General features: G+C 37.6%; 1 protein-coding gene across 1 annotated transcript in view; it reads right to left on the bottom strand.

The window, feature by feature from the left end:
• The window catches only part of MBD5 (methyl-CpG binding domain protein 5), a 120,158-nt gene that overhangs the window by 52,814 nt on the left and 53,705 nt on the right, over nucleotides 1–13,639 (bottom strand). The window contains exons 3-4 of the mRNA XM_040971547.1: nucleotides 3,907–4,579; nucleotides 517–619 (exon numbers count right to left, since the gene is read on the bottom strand). Of these exons, the coding sequence (XP_040827481.1) occupies nucleotides 517–619; nucleotides 3,907–4,019 (216 nt within the window). The 5' untranslated portion in view covers nucleotides 4,020–4,579. The remainder of the gene's footprint in view (nucleotides 1–516; nucleotides 620–3,906; nucleotides 4,580–13,639) is intronic.

Raw genomic sequence — 13,639 nt, 5'->3', positions numbered from 1 at the left:
AAATAAAATGGAAAACATGCCTATTAATCTTTAGTTTTAAACTTAGCACTATGGCAGATATTCAGAGAGTATTTCTATAGCAATTATTTAACCATTTTAAATGATTTTACTGTAAGGGCTCAGCGTTGTGGTTTTAGGAATAATTGTGGCAGCTTTATCAATGCCAGTCCTAAAATTAACTTTGCAGATTTGAGCGGTTATAGCAGTAAAAGAAAATATTGCTCTAGTAAATGCTGAGCATGGCATAGCCCTAATAAAAAGGTGCAATGGCAGTTTTTATGAAATATTGAATATGAATATAATTTTGTTACCTTTTAAAATGATTCTTGAATTTAACTGTTATCCACTATTCTTAAGCATTCACAAATGCATATGAAAGAGTTTAATTAGATAAATAATACAATGCATATGTGATTGGAGAAGTAATGCAAAAATGAAATTCCAAATGAGAAAAGTCAATATATAAAATACTTCAAAATAAAAAAAAATGCTGTAGCTCTATTGTGAAATGGTTACCTTGGGAAGAACAAGAGGACATTCCAAGCCACACTTGCATGTTCCATCAGTAAGCAGGTATGTTTTAACCTGCTCCAAGCAAGATAACAAAGACCCACTGGGACTGTAAAATAGTTTAAAAAAACATCAGGAAATAATTTTGACGGCACATATCATATGAAAAAGGCATAATTTATAGTCTTACTGTCCTTCACAGTATACTATTTTCCCACTAGGGAAGAGCTTTTTCTTTGTTAAATTATGTTAGCTACTAAATTATAGCCTTTAACACTACCATTCATTCTTGAAGACCAAACTATTTCTCAGGAAAATACAGATCTCCACAGAAAATCTAGCCAAAGTATTTTGAAGCCAAAGGTGGAGTAAACAAGGGAAAAATTCTATTAAGAAAGAACAGGAATTTGGCAAGATAAGAACAGGGAACAAAAGAAAAAACTACATAAAAGAAATCACTGTCATTTTAAACCAAAAGATCTACGTTTGAAGCTCTTTAGGGAGAAATGGAAATTGGGGTTCAAATCAGAAGGTTGGCAATCCTATACAAGTCGGTGCTAATAATTATTTTGAAGTCCAAAACCAAGCCATCCCCAAGTAAAAGCATGTTTCTTTCTTCCCTCCTCTTTCGTGTTCCTTTGACGATAGAGCAGTGTGGTTTAATTTAATTATATGCAAGTACCAAATAGTGTAAAGGAGAGGAAGTTTCAGGCAGAGCTGAAAAACGGGTAACTTGAAGAAACAAGGCTTTAGGAGGCAGAAACACAGCTAATAGGTTTTGGGTTGCTAACTGGGTGGATATTTTGATGTCATCACTCTAAACATCACAAAAGTAGTATGATGTGTTAGCACTGGTCAATGTTAATTCCACAGCTGAACTACATCATTAGTTTATTGCTTTTATGTTCAGTGGCGATTAATTAGAAATTGATAATGTGCTTTTTAGGATTTTTATTATTTTTATGTTGAATTTACAACTTAAATGCATTTTATGCTGTGAAATTTTTATACTTTTCATTTGAGATTACCTTCTGTTTATGATGATTTACCAGAACCTTCACTTAAGCCTGCTTGCCAAATGTATCCAGAGACAACATTTTCCATTTCATATACCAAGAACTACACTACTGGACATAGACCATTCTGCCTTTGTGAAAACAGGGTAAGGGTAGCTTTCTATGTACATATGAATCACTTGAAAAATACAATTCTTTATATCATGACTTAGGCAAGTAAAAAATATAAATGAATATCCTCAACTTGGGTCAACAAGCTTATTGTGCCATTTTTGTGCAAAGATGAGTAATTTTCCCTTTACGGACCAGAGTTTCATCATAGCATAAAAGGGACAAAAAATTGTTTCCAAAGTGGTAACTGTAATGAACAAAGTCACCAAAAGTGTTCTACTAATTTTTCAAAGTGTTCATGAATTTGGTGGGAAAAAACCCACCTATTCAACATTTTACTTAATGAATCCTTAGAGGAATTTAACTGTAACATTAAACTTGAAGACAAAAATTCCTAAATTCCATTAGAATACTCTACTCTAGGTATTTTGAAAGCATCTTCTTAATCAACCTCTTAATGAGTCTTTTGGATTCTTCTCTTCTGTGGTAGCTCTTTAATTAACTTTTGGGAGTATTAATTAATGTAAAGAATAGTTAGAAGTCTTCACACATGAAGCTTAGAAGATTAGAAGCAGGTGGAAACTGTAATGTGTAGCCTCAATGCTACTGGGAGGGAAGAGCAGCTGCAGAATAACCTAAATATTACAACTAAACTATAGTGTGAGGGAAGCACCAGAAGCAGGGCTTGCTTCCTCTCAAAATTATAGATAAACAGATTAAATCATGCTCATTTAATTTAATTTGTGTTTTACCTTATCTGAGAAAGGTAGTTTCTATTTTTTTTTTTTGTAGACAGGTTTGCATTTGGAGAACTCAGACTAACAGTTATCAGATAGTGAATTGTCATCAGACTTGGAAAATCATGACTATAGTAACTGACAGATTCTTAGACCTTAACTTGGCTTTTAATTCCTAGGTTTAATTTGGGTTTTTCTCTTAGCAATTTAAAGCGCAGACTCATCTTTCATAGGATACAGATGAAGTTAAAAATAGAATATTTTAGAATCAGTGCTTTATGCTAGATTTACATTTGTTTTTTTTTTTACCCCTGGAACAATCATAAATACAAATATAACATTGATTTCTTTGTCACTTAACAACCATTTTTGGTTTTGTTAACGTCACCAGCAATAAAAGTCTTCAAGGAAGCTATTCTGAGAGCCCCTTTCTCTGCTTTTTTATTCTTCTCCATCAATACAGTTTTTTTTTTAAACATTACAGAAACACAAAACTTAGCAAAATTTCAGCTGTTAAATGAATTTACCTCATGACATGTCTTATATAAAAGCAAGCAACCAACCAACTGATCAACCAATCAATGTCCAAGGATAAAATCTGAATTGACTCTGTGAGTTTTTATTGGATGATGTTGTATTTGTGTAACCTAATTTGTGCAAATATGTCTTTGTAGAACTGAGGAGTTCTATTGAACTTGAGACACAGAGAGCTACATGAAAAGTAGTAACATCAACTTAATGGCAATGTAATATCTTTTTAAAAGTTTGAAGTCTACCTACTTCTAAAAGTCTTTTATTATACTGCAAAGAAAGATTGATGGCATACTGACCTGCAACATATTTACTGGAAAACTACAAAGTAAGAAATGTATTTGCCAACTTTTTAAATAAACAAGGCTCAAAACTCTTGCCAGCAGTATTGTTATGCCATTTAACTTGTTTATAACAGTTATACACCATCAAAATGTAAAAGAGCAGACATTTGCATTTTGTTTGATTTTTACTTTTAAGATAAAGATCCATCTCCATCATGATTTATTCATTTTTAGTTTTGCACAGAATGAGATAGATTAAAAACTGTGCAGCAAAAATAGGACATTATTCTTGGTTAATATCAGGCATAAAGAAGCCTAATATTTGAAACTGAATACTGATGGAAACACTCTGAAAGAGACAGTACTGTGAAGTGATACAGATCTCTTTCCATGATTTTACATTCTCTTCTTAATACGGCAATGATGCTTGTATGTTTCTTTTAGAAATCTAGATTTTTCTTTATCCTTGTTATAGAGATAAGCAGAATAACATCTAAAGCAAACACAATCTGCACACGAATTCTCTCTGTTCATCCAAAATACTTGAGGTTGTGAAAAGGAACAAAGAGTACTAATACAGTTCTAGCACAGCGGTCATTAGTTCAAATTTATTCCAGCTGCTGTCAGTCACAGTTTTTTGTTCTCTCAAAGGGACAGACAGTATTTCCTTAATCCTGGGACTGACTTTGGGAAGTAACATGGGCAATGAGAGCTCACCTGACATAATGCACTCCATTCTGATCCACACGACGCTGCCAACCCACCGGAACTTGGATAGCTGGAATACCTCCTTCCTTGTCCCCTCCGTCACACTCTTTGCCTCCATTCATTTTCTGTGTCTGCTTGGGAGTCTCCAAAGATATCAGCAATAAGATGATATCCTTCTGTTGCAGAGCATGATGGCCTTCACAAGCGGGCCAGTGCAGCACAGTTTTCACCAGACCACACACGATGCATTGGGAAGCTTCGGCTCAGTTTGGAACCAAGTCCTTTAACTCTGCCATCGTGAGAAATCAGTTTCCCATTATAATCTACATTAAATAACCAATATTTACCTTCTAAGGATGGCCTACATGGGTAAAAATGAGTGCTTCCAACTAAGGAAAATCATAATTCACCAAGGCTGGTACCTGTCTAAAGTTGGGGAGAGAGGAGTGTAAAGTTTTTAGTTGAACATTTTGTCTTGAACCTTGATGTTGGATTAAAATAAACTCTGTTGTTTGGAAATGAGCCTCATTTTTACAGTGTGATTCGGTTAATATTTCCAGGTACTACCCGCCTTTATAGGCCACATTCTTTATACTTTCTCTTTATCTTCCAATCAGAATCCAAGGTATTGCAGGTTGGTTCATCTGATGTTTTCATGACTTCAAAAAATCCCAATAACAGCCTGAAACATACGTAAACACACATACTGTACACTTAATGCTGAACAACTGGGAAGCTACACAAGTTTAAAACAGAATAAACTACAAAGTATACCTAACCAATTGCATGTTCTCTGCCGTGAACATCATGTCAAACAGCATTTGTTTTCTCTTTTACTTGCTTCATTTACACAGTTAAACGTATTTATTTGCAACTTTCTAATCACTTGAGATGGATCTGTAATCACTATATATCACACATATAAAACCTCATTCAAACTTGAAGTAAAAATGTTACTTTCAATAACCAGCTAACAGAAAAAAAAAATGTGTTAACCCAATCCCAATCACACTTCTGGGTTGTGCCTTAATACTATATATACCAGTGATTACGTTTTCTAATTGTTATTTAGGCTAAAGAAAAAAAAGGCATTTTGTAGTTGTTGTTGCTTTTCCATAATAGTTAAAAGAAAATGAACTTACAGTAAATTCCCAAATGCAGGTTTTTCCTTATAGTTACTTAACATTAAGAGTTTGTTGCACAGTTAGAATTTTACAAAATAACGAATAATGGGGGTGTTCCCTTAATTTCTCTATCTTGAAGCAGCACTACTCAATGCTAACATGATAAACTTACAGAGGTAATCTTAATGGAGCTGTTAAAAAAAAAAACTACACTAAAGAATAAATGAAAAAATTATTCTAGTGTTTCACAAGTTGGACTTGTGGTTTGTGATGAAAATTTCCATTGAGAGCATCATCTACACATTAAAAACCAAAAAGTGTAGAAGTTTCCCAACCAACTTAATGGAAAGTAAAGATGGTGAACTCTAGAAAGTTTTTAAAAATGACATGACTCATGTGGAATTAGCGAAAGTTTCATAAAATTTAAATAAAGATAACATTATTTCAGATGTGCTTCAAATATGCATGCATAATTTAATTGATTAACAAATTGATCAGTATAAAAAGGCGTGTAACTAATCTACAATATTAAAACCCACATATCTAAGTTGTTCTGAAATCTTGTCTTGGATCTTCTCAGAACTACAACAGGAGGCGGCCTTAAAGGCCATAATGTAGCCAGGAATACAGCACAGCTGCAGCCCTGGTCCTGACAAAGGGTAAGAGTATTGTCACAAAGCAAACACTCATTTAATCCAAAAGTTGAGGAAGTGAAGGGAGAGTAGGACAAACACTGGCAGCCAATGTGAAAAGTAGCAGAAATGTATTGGGTAAAATTTAGGATGAAAAAGAAATGCATAAAGTGGTGACAGTCTCAGTGGCTCTCAGGATGATAATTTGCATCATCGGGCTCACTCCAGTGACTGTGTGCAGTACGTCTCAAAGAAATGATCCGCTTGCTGGCATAACCTCTCTTTTCTATTTTTCATTCACTGTATCCTTGATTGTGACTTACTATTTGTGTGTGGGTCTATGTGTCATTCACTAGCGGGCTCTACTATGTTCTAGGCACTGTGCTAACTGCAGGAGTACAAAGATCCTAGGTGCTGGTCTGAGTGCTGTTCCCCTCACATTCACAGACTGAAATTTTAACAACCTTCCCCACCTGTGACGGCTTCAATCTTTACTTTTTTTTTTTTTTTGGCTTGTTCTTGAATGTGGCTCCAACCTTTACGAGACTGGCTGGCTCTCTTCATTAAGTAATTTAAGGATCTGCTAGACAACACTAGAGTTATACCTTCCAAATGTCTCCTTCATGTTTTAGTCACTAAAAATTACAAATATCTGGTTGCTGGATTTCGCTTAAATCTTGGTGGTTCTCAACCATGGTTCTGGGGCAAGTATCACTATTATCAGGAACACCTGAGAACCTGGAGGAACCACAGATTTACAGTGGCAGCCTCAGGTTTAGAGAATCAGAAGCTATGCAGGCAATTAAAAAAAAAATCTAGGTGATTCTGATTCAAGTTTGACTCTCTAATGACCCTCACATTTTAACATTTCATGGGAAACCAGTTCTCCACTTTCTTTGGGGCGTGGAGGTTAAGATGAGACGTGCAGCCATTCCTTTCTGCTGGCAGCACAGGAGCTTTCCAGAGGCAGCTCAGGTGTTAGCAGGACCTGCCCACTGAGCAAAAGTCCTTTCACTACACAATTATGATTAATCTGTAAGTTTGCACTGTTTTTCCCCAGCATTCATTTTGTAAATTTGGAAAACATAAGTGTGAAGATAGAAATAATTGAATCTTGCTGCTGAGTAAAAACCATTGCAAACACTGCCACATTTTCTTTCAAATCACTTGCTTTTAGAACATTTGCAAAGGATGCATAAAAATGAGTTAAATATGATAAACAACCATGTTCCAGCATTCTAAATTCACAATGGAAGGATTGTGTCATTGTTTTGCTAATTTTTAAAAATAAGAACATAGAATATTTAACAAAATGAAGTTCTATACCATTCTCTGCTCTGTCCCTATCGCCTCTCCTTTAACCCAGAGGCAGCCAACATTGACTTTGGTTTGCATATTTTTTACACCAAAATAAGCATCTTTGAATTCAATTTTCCACAGTGTTTTTGAAATCCCCTCCGATATATGATGTATCTACTTTCCTTATAAAGGCATAGCTTTTTTCCCCAAACTTCTACAGGCACGAATATATCACAGAGGGATATTCCTGTATGTACAAGCCAGCATCAGTTCTGAGAACCTGAAAACTACTGAAAATTATTTGCTAAAATAGATTTGCATAATTTAAGGGTCCTTAACACACTTCCCAAAGTGACAGAAGAGGTTTCAGAGCAAATTTGAGGCCATATCTCTAGAACTGTGAGACGCAAGTATGCTTTCTCTTGCTGAACATGTATATTAAAATCTGTCCTACACACTTCTAAGGGTCTGATAACTTTGTCTTCTTTTTAGGCTCATCATCTAGGATGCAGTCTAGGTTTATTCACCCCCCAAGTGGCCACAATGGCCAGAGCTAAGCCGATCCCAAGCCAGGAGCCAGGAGTTTCTTCTGGGTCTCCCATGCAAACACAGGTCTCAAAGATTTGGGTCATCTTCTACTGCTTTCCTGGGCCACAAGCAGGAAGATGGATGGGAAGTGGAGCAGCCAAGACATGAATTGGTGCCCATATGGGATCCTGACATGTGCCAGGCAAGGATTTGGCCACTAGGCTACTGTGCTGGGCTCCAGTTTCACTCCTGAATACAGCTTCCTGCTAAAGCATCCTCTGGGAGGCAGCAGTGATAGCTCAAACAGTTCTGCCAGGACCTGCATTGTGTCATTATCAGTTAATCTACTGTCAGCAATGCTGGCATTCCATACGGGCATTGGTTTGAATCCCAGATCCTCCACTTTCTATCCACCTCCCTGCGAATAAACCCAGAAAAAATGTGAAAGATGACCCAAGCTCTTTCATTGGAGATTTGGCTGTTGCTCCTGGCTCTTGGCTTCGGCCTCGTCCAGCCCTGGCCTTTTTGGCCATTTTGGGAATTAACCATTGATGGAAAATGTCTGTCTTTCTGACTCCTCCTCCCCATACTCCATAAATAAGTACGCTGTAAAAAAGAAACGTAGTTGTGGGGGGAGACCCCAACAGGGCTCCTGGCTACCTGCCTACAATGTAATCCTGGGGACTTTCCAATAATTGGCTAATTTACTGATATCTTTTATTATCTGACGATCATTCCATTGCTTATTGACTTCCTCCAAAGGAATGTAGAATGTAGATGCCCAGAGCACAGACCTTGTCTCTCTAAGTTTCTGTTACATTCGAAACTCCTGGAATAGTCTCCCGCATACAGTAAGTGCATAAGTATTTCCTGATGATTGTGCATGTTCCAATTTTTCAAGGTAATTTTATATTTTGACTTTTTTTGCCATTACAAAATTTTAGCGACACATGATGTCTAAAATGGGAAGTTTTAGAAAGAAGCCACTAAATATGCTTACTGAAAAATATAAAAAGGATCTTTACTCTAGATGTGTACTTAATGAGCTCACTACCTCTTAGTGATCATTTCTGGATAGGAAAGTGTGATAAGGCTTCTGAGGGAATCTGTGATAATGTTAAATTTTTTTTAATTGCATTACAATTTTATTTACTATGTGGTTTACATAAACATTTTAATAGGATTAATAATGGAATCACTAAATTAAATAAATGCAATAATATAAAAATGAATCATATTTTAATTGCTAATTAACATAATAGCTTTTTCTCAGTATGCTTTCTTGGCATTTTAGTCAATGAGAATAAAGTCACTACTTTTTATTGCGTTAAATGTATATTTTAGAAGTTATCTCCAAACACCATCAAGACTAAATATAACAGAATAACATAAAAACATATAAATAGTATTTGTAGGTTTGGTATGGCAGCCTAGGGGTTAAAGTACTTGCCTTGCATGAGCCAGAATCCCATATGGATACTAGTTCATGCTCTGCCTGCTCCACTTCCCATCCAGCTCCCTGCTTGTGGCCTGGGAAAGCAGTAGAGGACAGCCCAAAGCTTTGTGATCCTGCAGCTGCATGGGAGACCAAGAAAGCTCCTGGCTCCTGGCTTCAGATCAGCTCATCTCTGGTCATTGTAGCCACTTGCGGAGTGAACCAGTTGATACAAATTCTTTGTCTCTCTTTCTCTTTGTAAATTTGACTTTCTAAAGTCTACTGTGGGCCTGGCGCAATAGCGTAGTAATTAAAGTCCTAGCCTTGCATGCCCGGGATACCATATGGGCTCTGGTTCTAATCCTGGCAGCCCTGCTTTTCTCCTTGTGACCTGGGAAGGCAGTTGAGGATGGCCCAAAGCCTTGGGACCCTGCACCCACGTGGGAGACCCAGAAGAGCTCCTGGCTCCTGCCTTCAGATTGGCTCTGCTCTAGCCATTGTGGTCACTTGGGGAGTGAACCATGGGATGGAAGATCTTCCTCTCTGTCTCTCCTCCTCTTTGTATCTGCCTTTCCAATAAAAATAAATAAATCTTTAAAGTCTAATGCATCCTCTGTCTCTCTTTCTCTCTGTAAATCCGACTTTACAATAAAAATAAATCTTAAACAGTTATTTGCCATAAACTTTTATGAATAAAATTGAAGACTGAAATTCTAACACATTTGATTAATGGTAAAACATGTGATATTATGAGTAAACTCTGCTAAACATAAAGTTTATAATGATATCACACAATTATCTTTTAAAAACACTTATTTTAGTTTTACTGGAAAATCAGATATACAGAAAAGAAAATCTTTCGTGCTTTGGTTCACTCCCCAAGTGGCTGCAAAGGCTGGAGCTGCACAGATCTGAAGGCAGGAACCAGGAGCTTCCTCCAGGTTTCCCACATGGGTGCAGGGTTCTAAGGTCTTTGGGCCATCCTTGACTGCTTTCCCAGGCCACAAGCAGGGAGCTGGATGGGAAGCGGGGCTGCCAGGATTAGAACCAGCACCCAAATGGGATCCTGATGCGTGCATGGTGAGGACTTTATCTGCTAGGCCACTGTACCAGGCCCTTGCATCACATAATTATCTTTTTCTCAGTAGGGAACACCTGGATGCATGGTGCGAGAGAATTAACATCAATGAATCAAGATGAGGCATGTCAATTAGGTAAAACATGGATATTCCATATGTTATAAAAGTCTAAATCATTATGTATACTTTTTGTACTATGATTATAAAACTTAGCTCATGAAATAACTACAGATAAGGAAGCATTCCACTATATCTTATATTTCCAAGAGTGAATACATTGAATTTTGAAAAGGAAAACAAATTCTACAAAAAAAAAAATCAGACTCTAACTTAAATTCTAAAGAATATACACTCACAACAATAGACATCATAGAATCAAAAATAACATTACCATTAGTACTTCCGAGAGTAAAATTTGAATATCTACAACATAACGATCATTTGATTAGATAAAAATGAATACACTAACATGCTTTCTGTCATAATTGCTTAAATGATGGTTGTGAGAGTAACCCTGGATAACGTGTTTCCCTTTCTAGGCATCCTTCATCCACGAAGCTCCTTAACAATACCCAGCCAGTCCACCATCCAATCTTCCTTCAAATCTTTCACACTTTATCTATTAATTCAAGCTATATATTTTTTATTTATGAACATATTTTTTTGCAGTGATGTCTTTCTTTACTCGGTAATAGGTTAATCCTATTTTTACTGTTCTCCCTCCCACCCCAATTTTTCTTCACCAAGCAGCCCTTACCTCCAAACCACATCTCTGAGATGTATCCTTTGTACGAGATCCATCAGTGCTGCCCATCTTCCCGTACAGCACTAAGCCAGCCCCAGCACATGTATATTCGTTTCAGGTGGGATTCCCTAGCTAATGACCTCTTCTCTCGATAACTGCAGTTCTTTAGTTTCACGTGTTTTTGACCCTTCACTGCAGAAGGCTGCAAAAACTAACAACCTGCAAATGTGGAATCCCCTTTATGTAACAAAGATACGTGTTTCACACACGACATAATCAAGACTATAATGTGAGTAGCTGATAGGAATTATTCAGTTCCATTACATGTTTCTTTAAAAAGTTTTATTTATTTGAACAAGTGATAGAGAGGGCTAAACAGAGGACATGGTCTTCCGTCTGCTGGCTTAGCACCCAGATGGCTGTAGCAACACTGCAGGCCTGAAGTCAGCAGCCTGGAATTCCCCCTTGGTCTACCAGGTGGTAGGGATCCAACTAGTTGGACTAGCATCTACTGTTTTCCTAAGCTCATTACCAGGAAGCTCGGTCAGAAGTGTCCCAAGAAGTGGTTTAACCTGTGTACCACAATGCCCATCTCATTATTACACTTTTAAGGAACAATTATTGTATGCATGATCCATTCTTGACTAATCCACTAGTATGCAGCACATGATTTTATGGGAACAACTAATATTTATATATTCTTAGCCTAGCATTCTCCAATTCATCCAGTGGAACACATGTGTTCTTATTTGAAGAAATCAGTGACAAACACAGGCAATGTGTTCCCCTTAGAAACTGAAAATTATAATACTATGAGCATTTGATTTTTAAAATTTTTTCCTTTAATTTTTCATTGAGAGAGAGAGAAATTTCCATCTGCTGATTCACTCACCAAATCCCACAATGGTCAGATGGGCCCCACTAAAGACAAGGGCCCAGAACTCAATCTAGGTCAGTCACAACACGGCAGGGACTTGGCGTGCACTGTAGCACGAAGCTGGATTGGGAGCTGAGTAGCTGGAAATCAAACCACGCACAAGGATGAATGACACAGGCATTCCAAGCAGAGAACTGAGCACCGCCTTGAATGTCCACCCCTCAGCAAGTTCCAAACATTTATTTATCTAATAAGACTTATTTAGCTTTATTTGAGAGGAAGATTTGGGTTTTTTTTTTTAAAGGTTTATTTATTTGTATTGGAAAGGCAGATTTACGGAGAGAAAGAAAAATCTTCCATTCACTGGTTCTCTCTTTAAGTGGTCACAATGGCTGGAGCTGAGCTGATCTGAAGTAAGGAGCCAGCTTATTCCGGGTCTTCCCTGGCTTTTGGGGCATCCTTTGCTGCTTTTTCAGGCTACAGAAAGGGATCTGGATGGAAACTGGAGCAGCTGGGACACGAATCAGAGGCCATATGGGATCCCGGTGCTTAAAGGGGGCGGGATTAACCAATGTTGCCATTGGCCTGGGCCCAAAAGGCAGATCTATACAGAGAGAGAAGGAAAGACAGAGGGGTTTGCCATTCACTGGTTCATTCTCCAAATGGCTGCAACTGCCAGAGCCGAGCTGATCCAAATCCAGGAGCTTCTTCCAGGTCTCCCATGTGAATGCACAGTACCAAGGACTTGAGCCATCCTCTGCAGCTTTCCCAGGCCATAGGCAGAGAGCTGGATTGGAAGCAGAGCATCCAGTACACAAACTGCTGCCCATAGGGGATACCAGTTCCACAGGGTGGAGGATTAGCTTGATATGCCACTGTGCTGGCCCCCCAAATTTATTTAAGTTGACCGATAAGACTATATGTTTTTATATTATACACTATCATGAAGTACATATACATTGTGGAATGATTAGATTTAAGTAACAATAACTTGACAGCTATATTGGGGATTAGATAGTATCCAACAATCTTTACATATTTTTGTTACAAATATTTCCATTAACTGTAATAACCTTGCTGTACAACAGATCTACTGATATGTATTCCTCCTATGTATTTGGTCATTATATATCCTTTGGCCAATTTCTCCCTATTCTACCTTCCATCTTATCAATCCAGTTTCTGGTAGCCACCATTTTATTTTCTCTACTTCTATAAGATCAATGGTTTAAGGTTCCACATATGCCTTATTGAATTTAAGCTGATGCTACTAAAGTTCATCTGTCTTGTCACAAATGGCATAATTTCATTTTTTGTTTTAACGGCTGAATAGTGTTCTATTGTGTAAACATATCCCATTTTCTTTTTTTTTCCCTCAAGATTTATCTGTCTATATGAAAGGCAGAGTTACAGATAGAGAGAGAGAGAGAGAGATCTTTCATTCACTGATTCACTTCCTAAATGGTGACAATTGCCAGAGCTGGGCCAGCTGGATCGCAAAAGTCAGCAGCTACTTTGGCTGGCGCCAAGCACTTGGGCTATCCTCTGCAGCCGGGACTTGAACTAGTGAGCAAATGGGATGCTGGCATCACGGGTGGCAACTTTACCAGCTCTGCCTCAGAGTCAGCTCCTATTCCATTTTCTTTATCCATTCATCAACTGATGGATGTTCAGACTGATTTCATTTCTTGGTCATTCTGAACAGTGCTGCAATGCACAGGTGGGTGCAGCTGTCTGCTTGATTTTCTTGGAAATGTATACCCTGAGGCAGGATTGCCGGATCTTGTGGAAGTTGTATTTTCAGTTTTCTGATGCATCTTTAGTTTGTTCCATAATGGAAACACTGATTCACATTTCCATCAATTGTGTATAAGGATTCTTTTTTTTTCCCCCACATCCTCAGTAACACATTTTCTCTTTTCTTTCTGATAACTGCCAGCTAACTTGGGTGAGATGACATCTAACTGTGATTTTGATTTCAATTTCCCTGATTATTAGCGATGCTGAGCATTTTTTGAATATG

This window comes from Ochotona curzoniae, unplaced genomic scaffold, assembly GCF_017591425.1.
Source record: "Ochotona curzoniae isolate NIBS_2020 unplaced genomic scaffold, NIBS_Ocur_1.0 contig_2210, whole genome shotgun sequence".
NCBI lineage: Eukaryota > Metazoa > Chordata > Mammalia > Lagomorpha > Ochotonidae > Ochotona > Ochotona curzoniae.
Note: the sequence above shows the minus strand (reverse complement) of the source record. Positions and strands in the feature narration are given on the sequence as shown.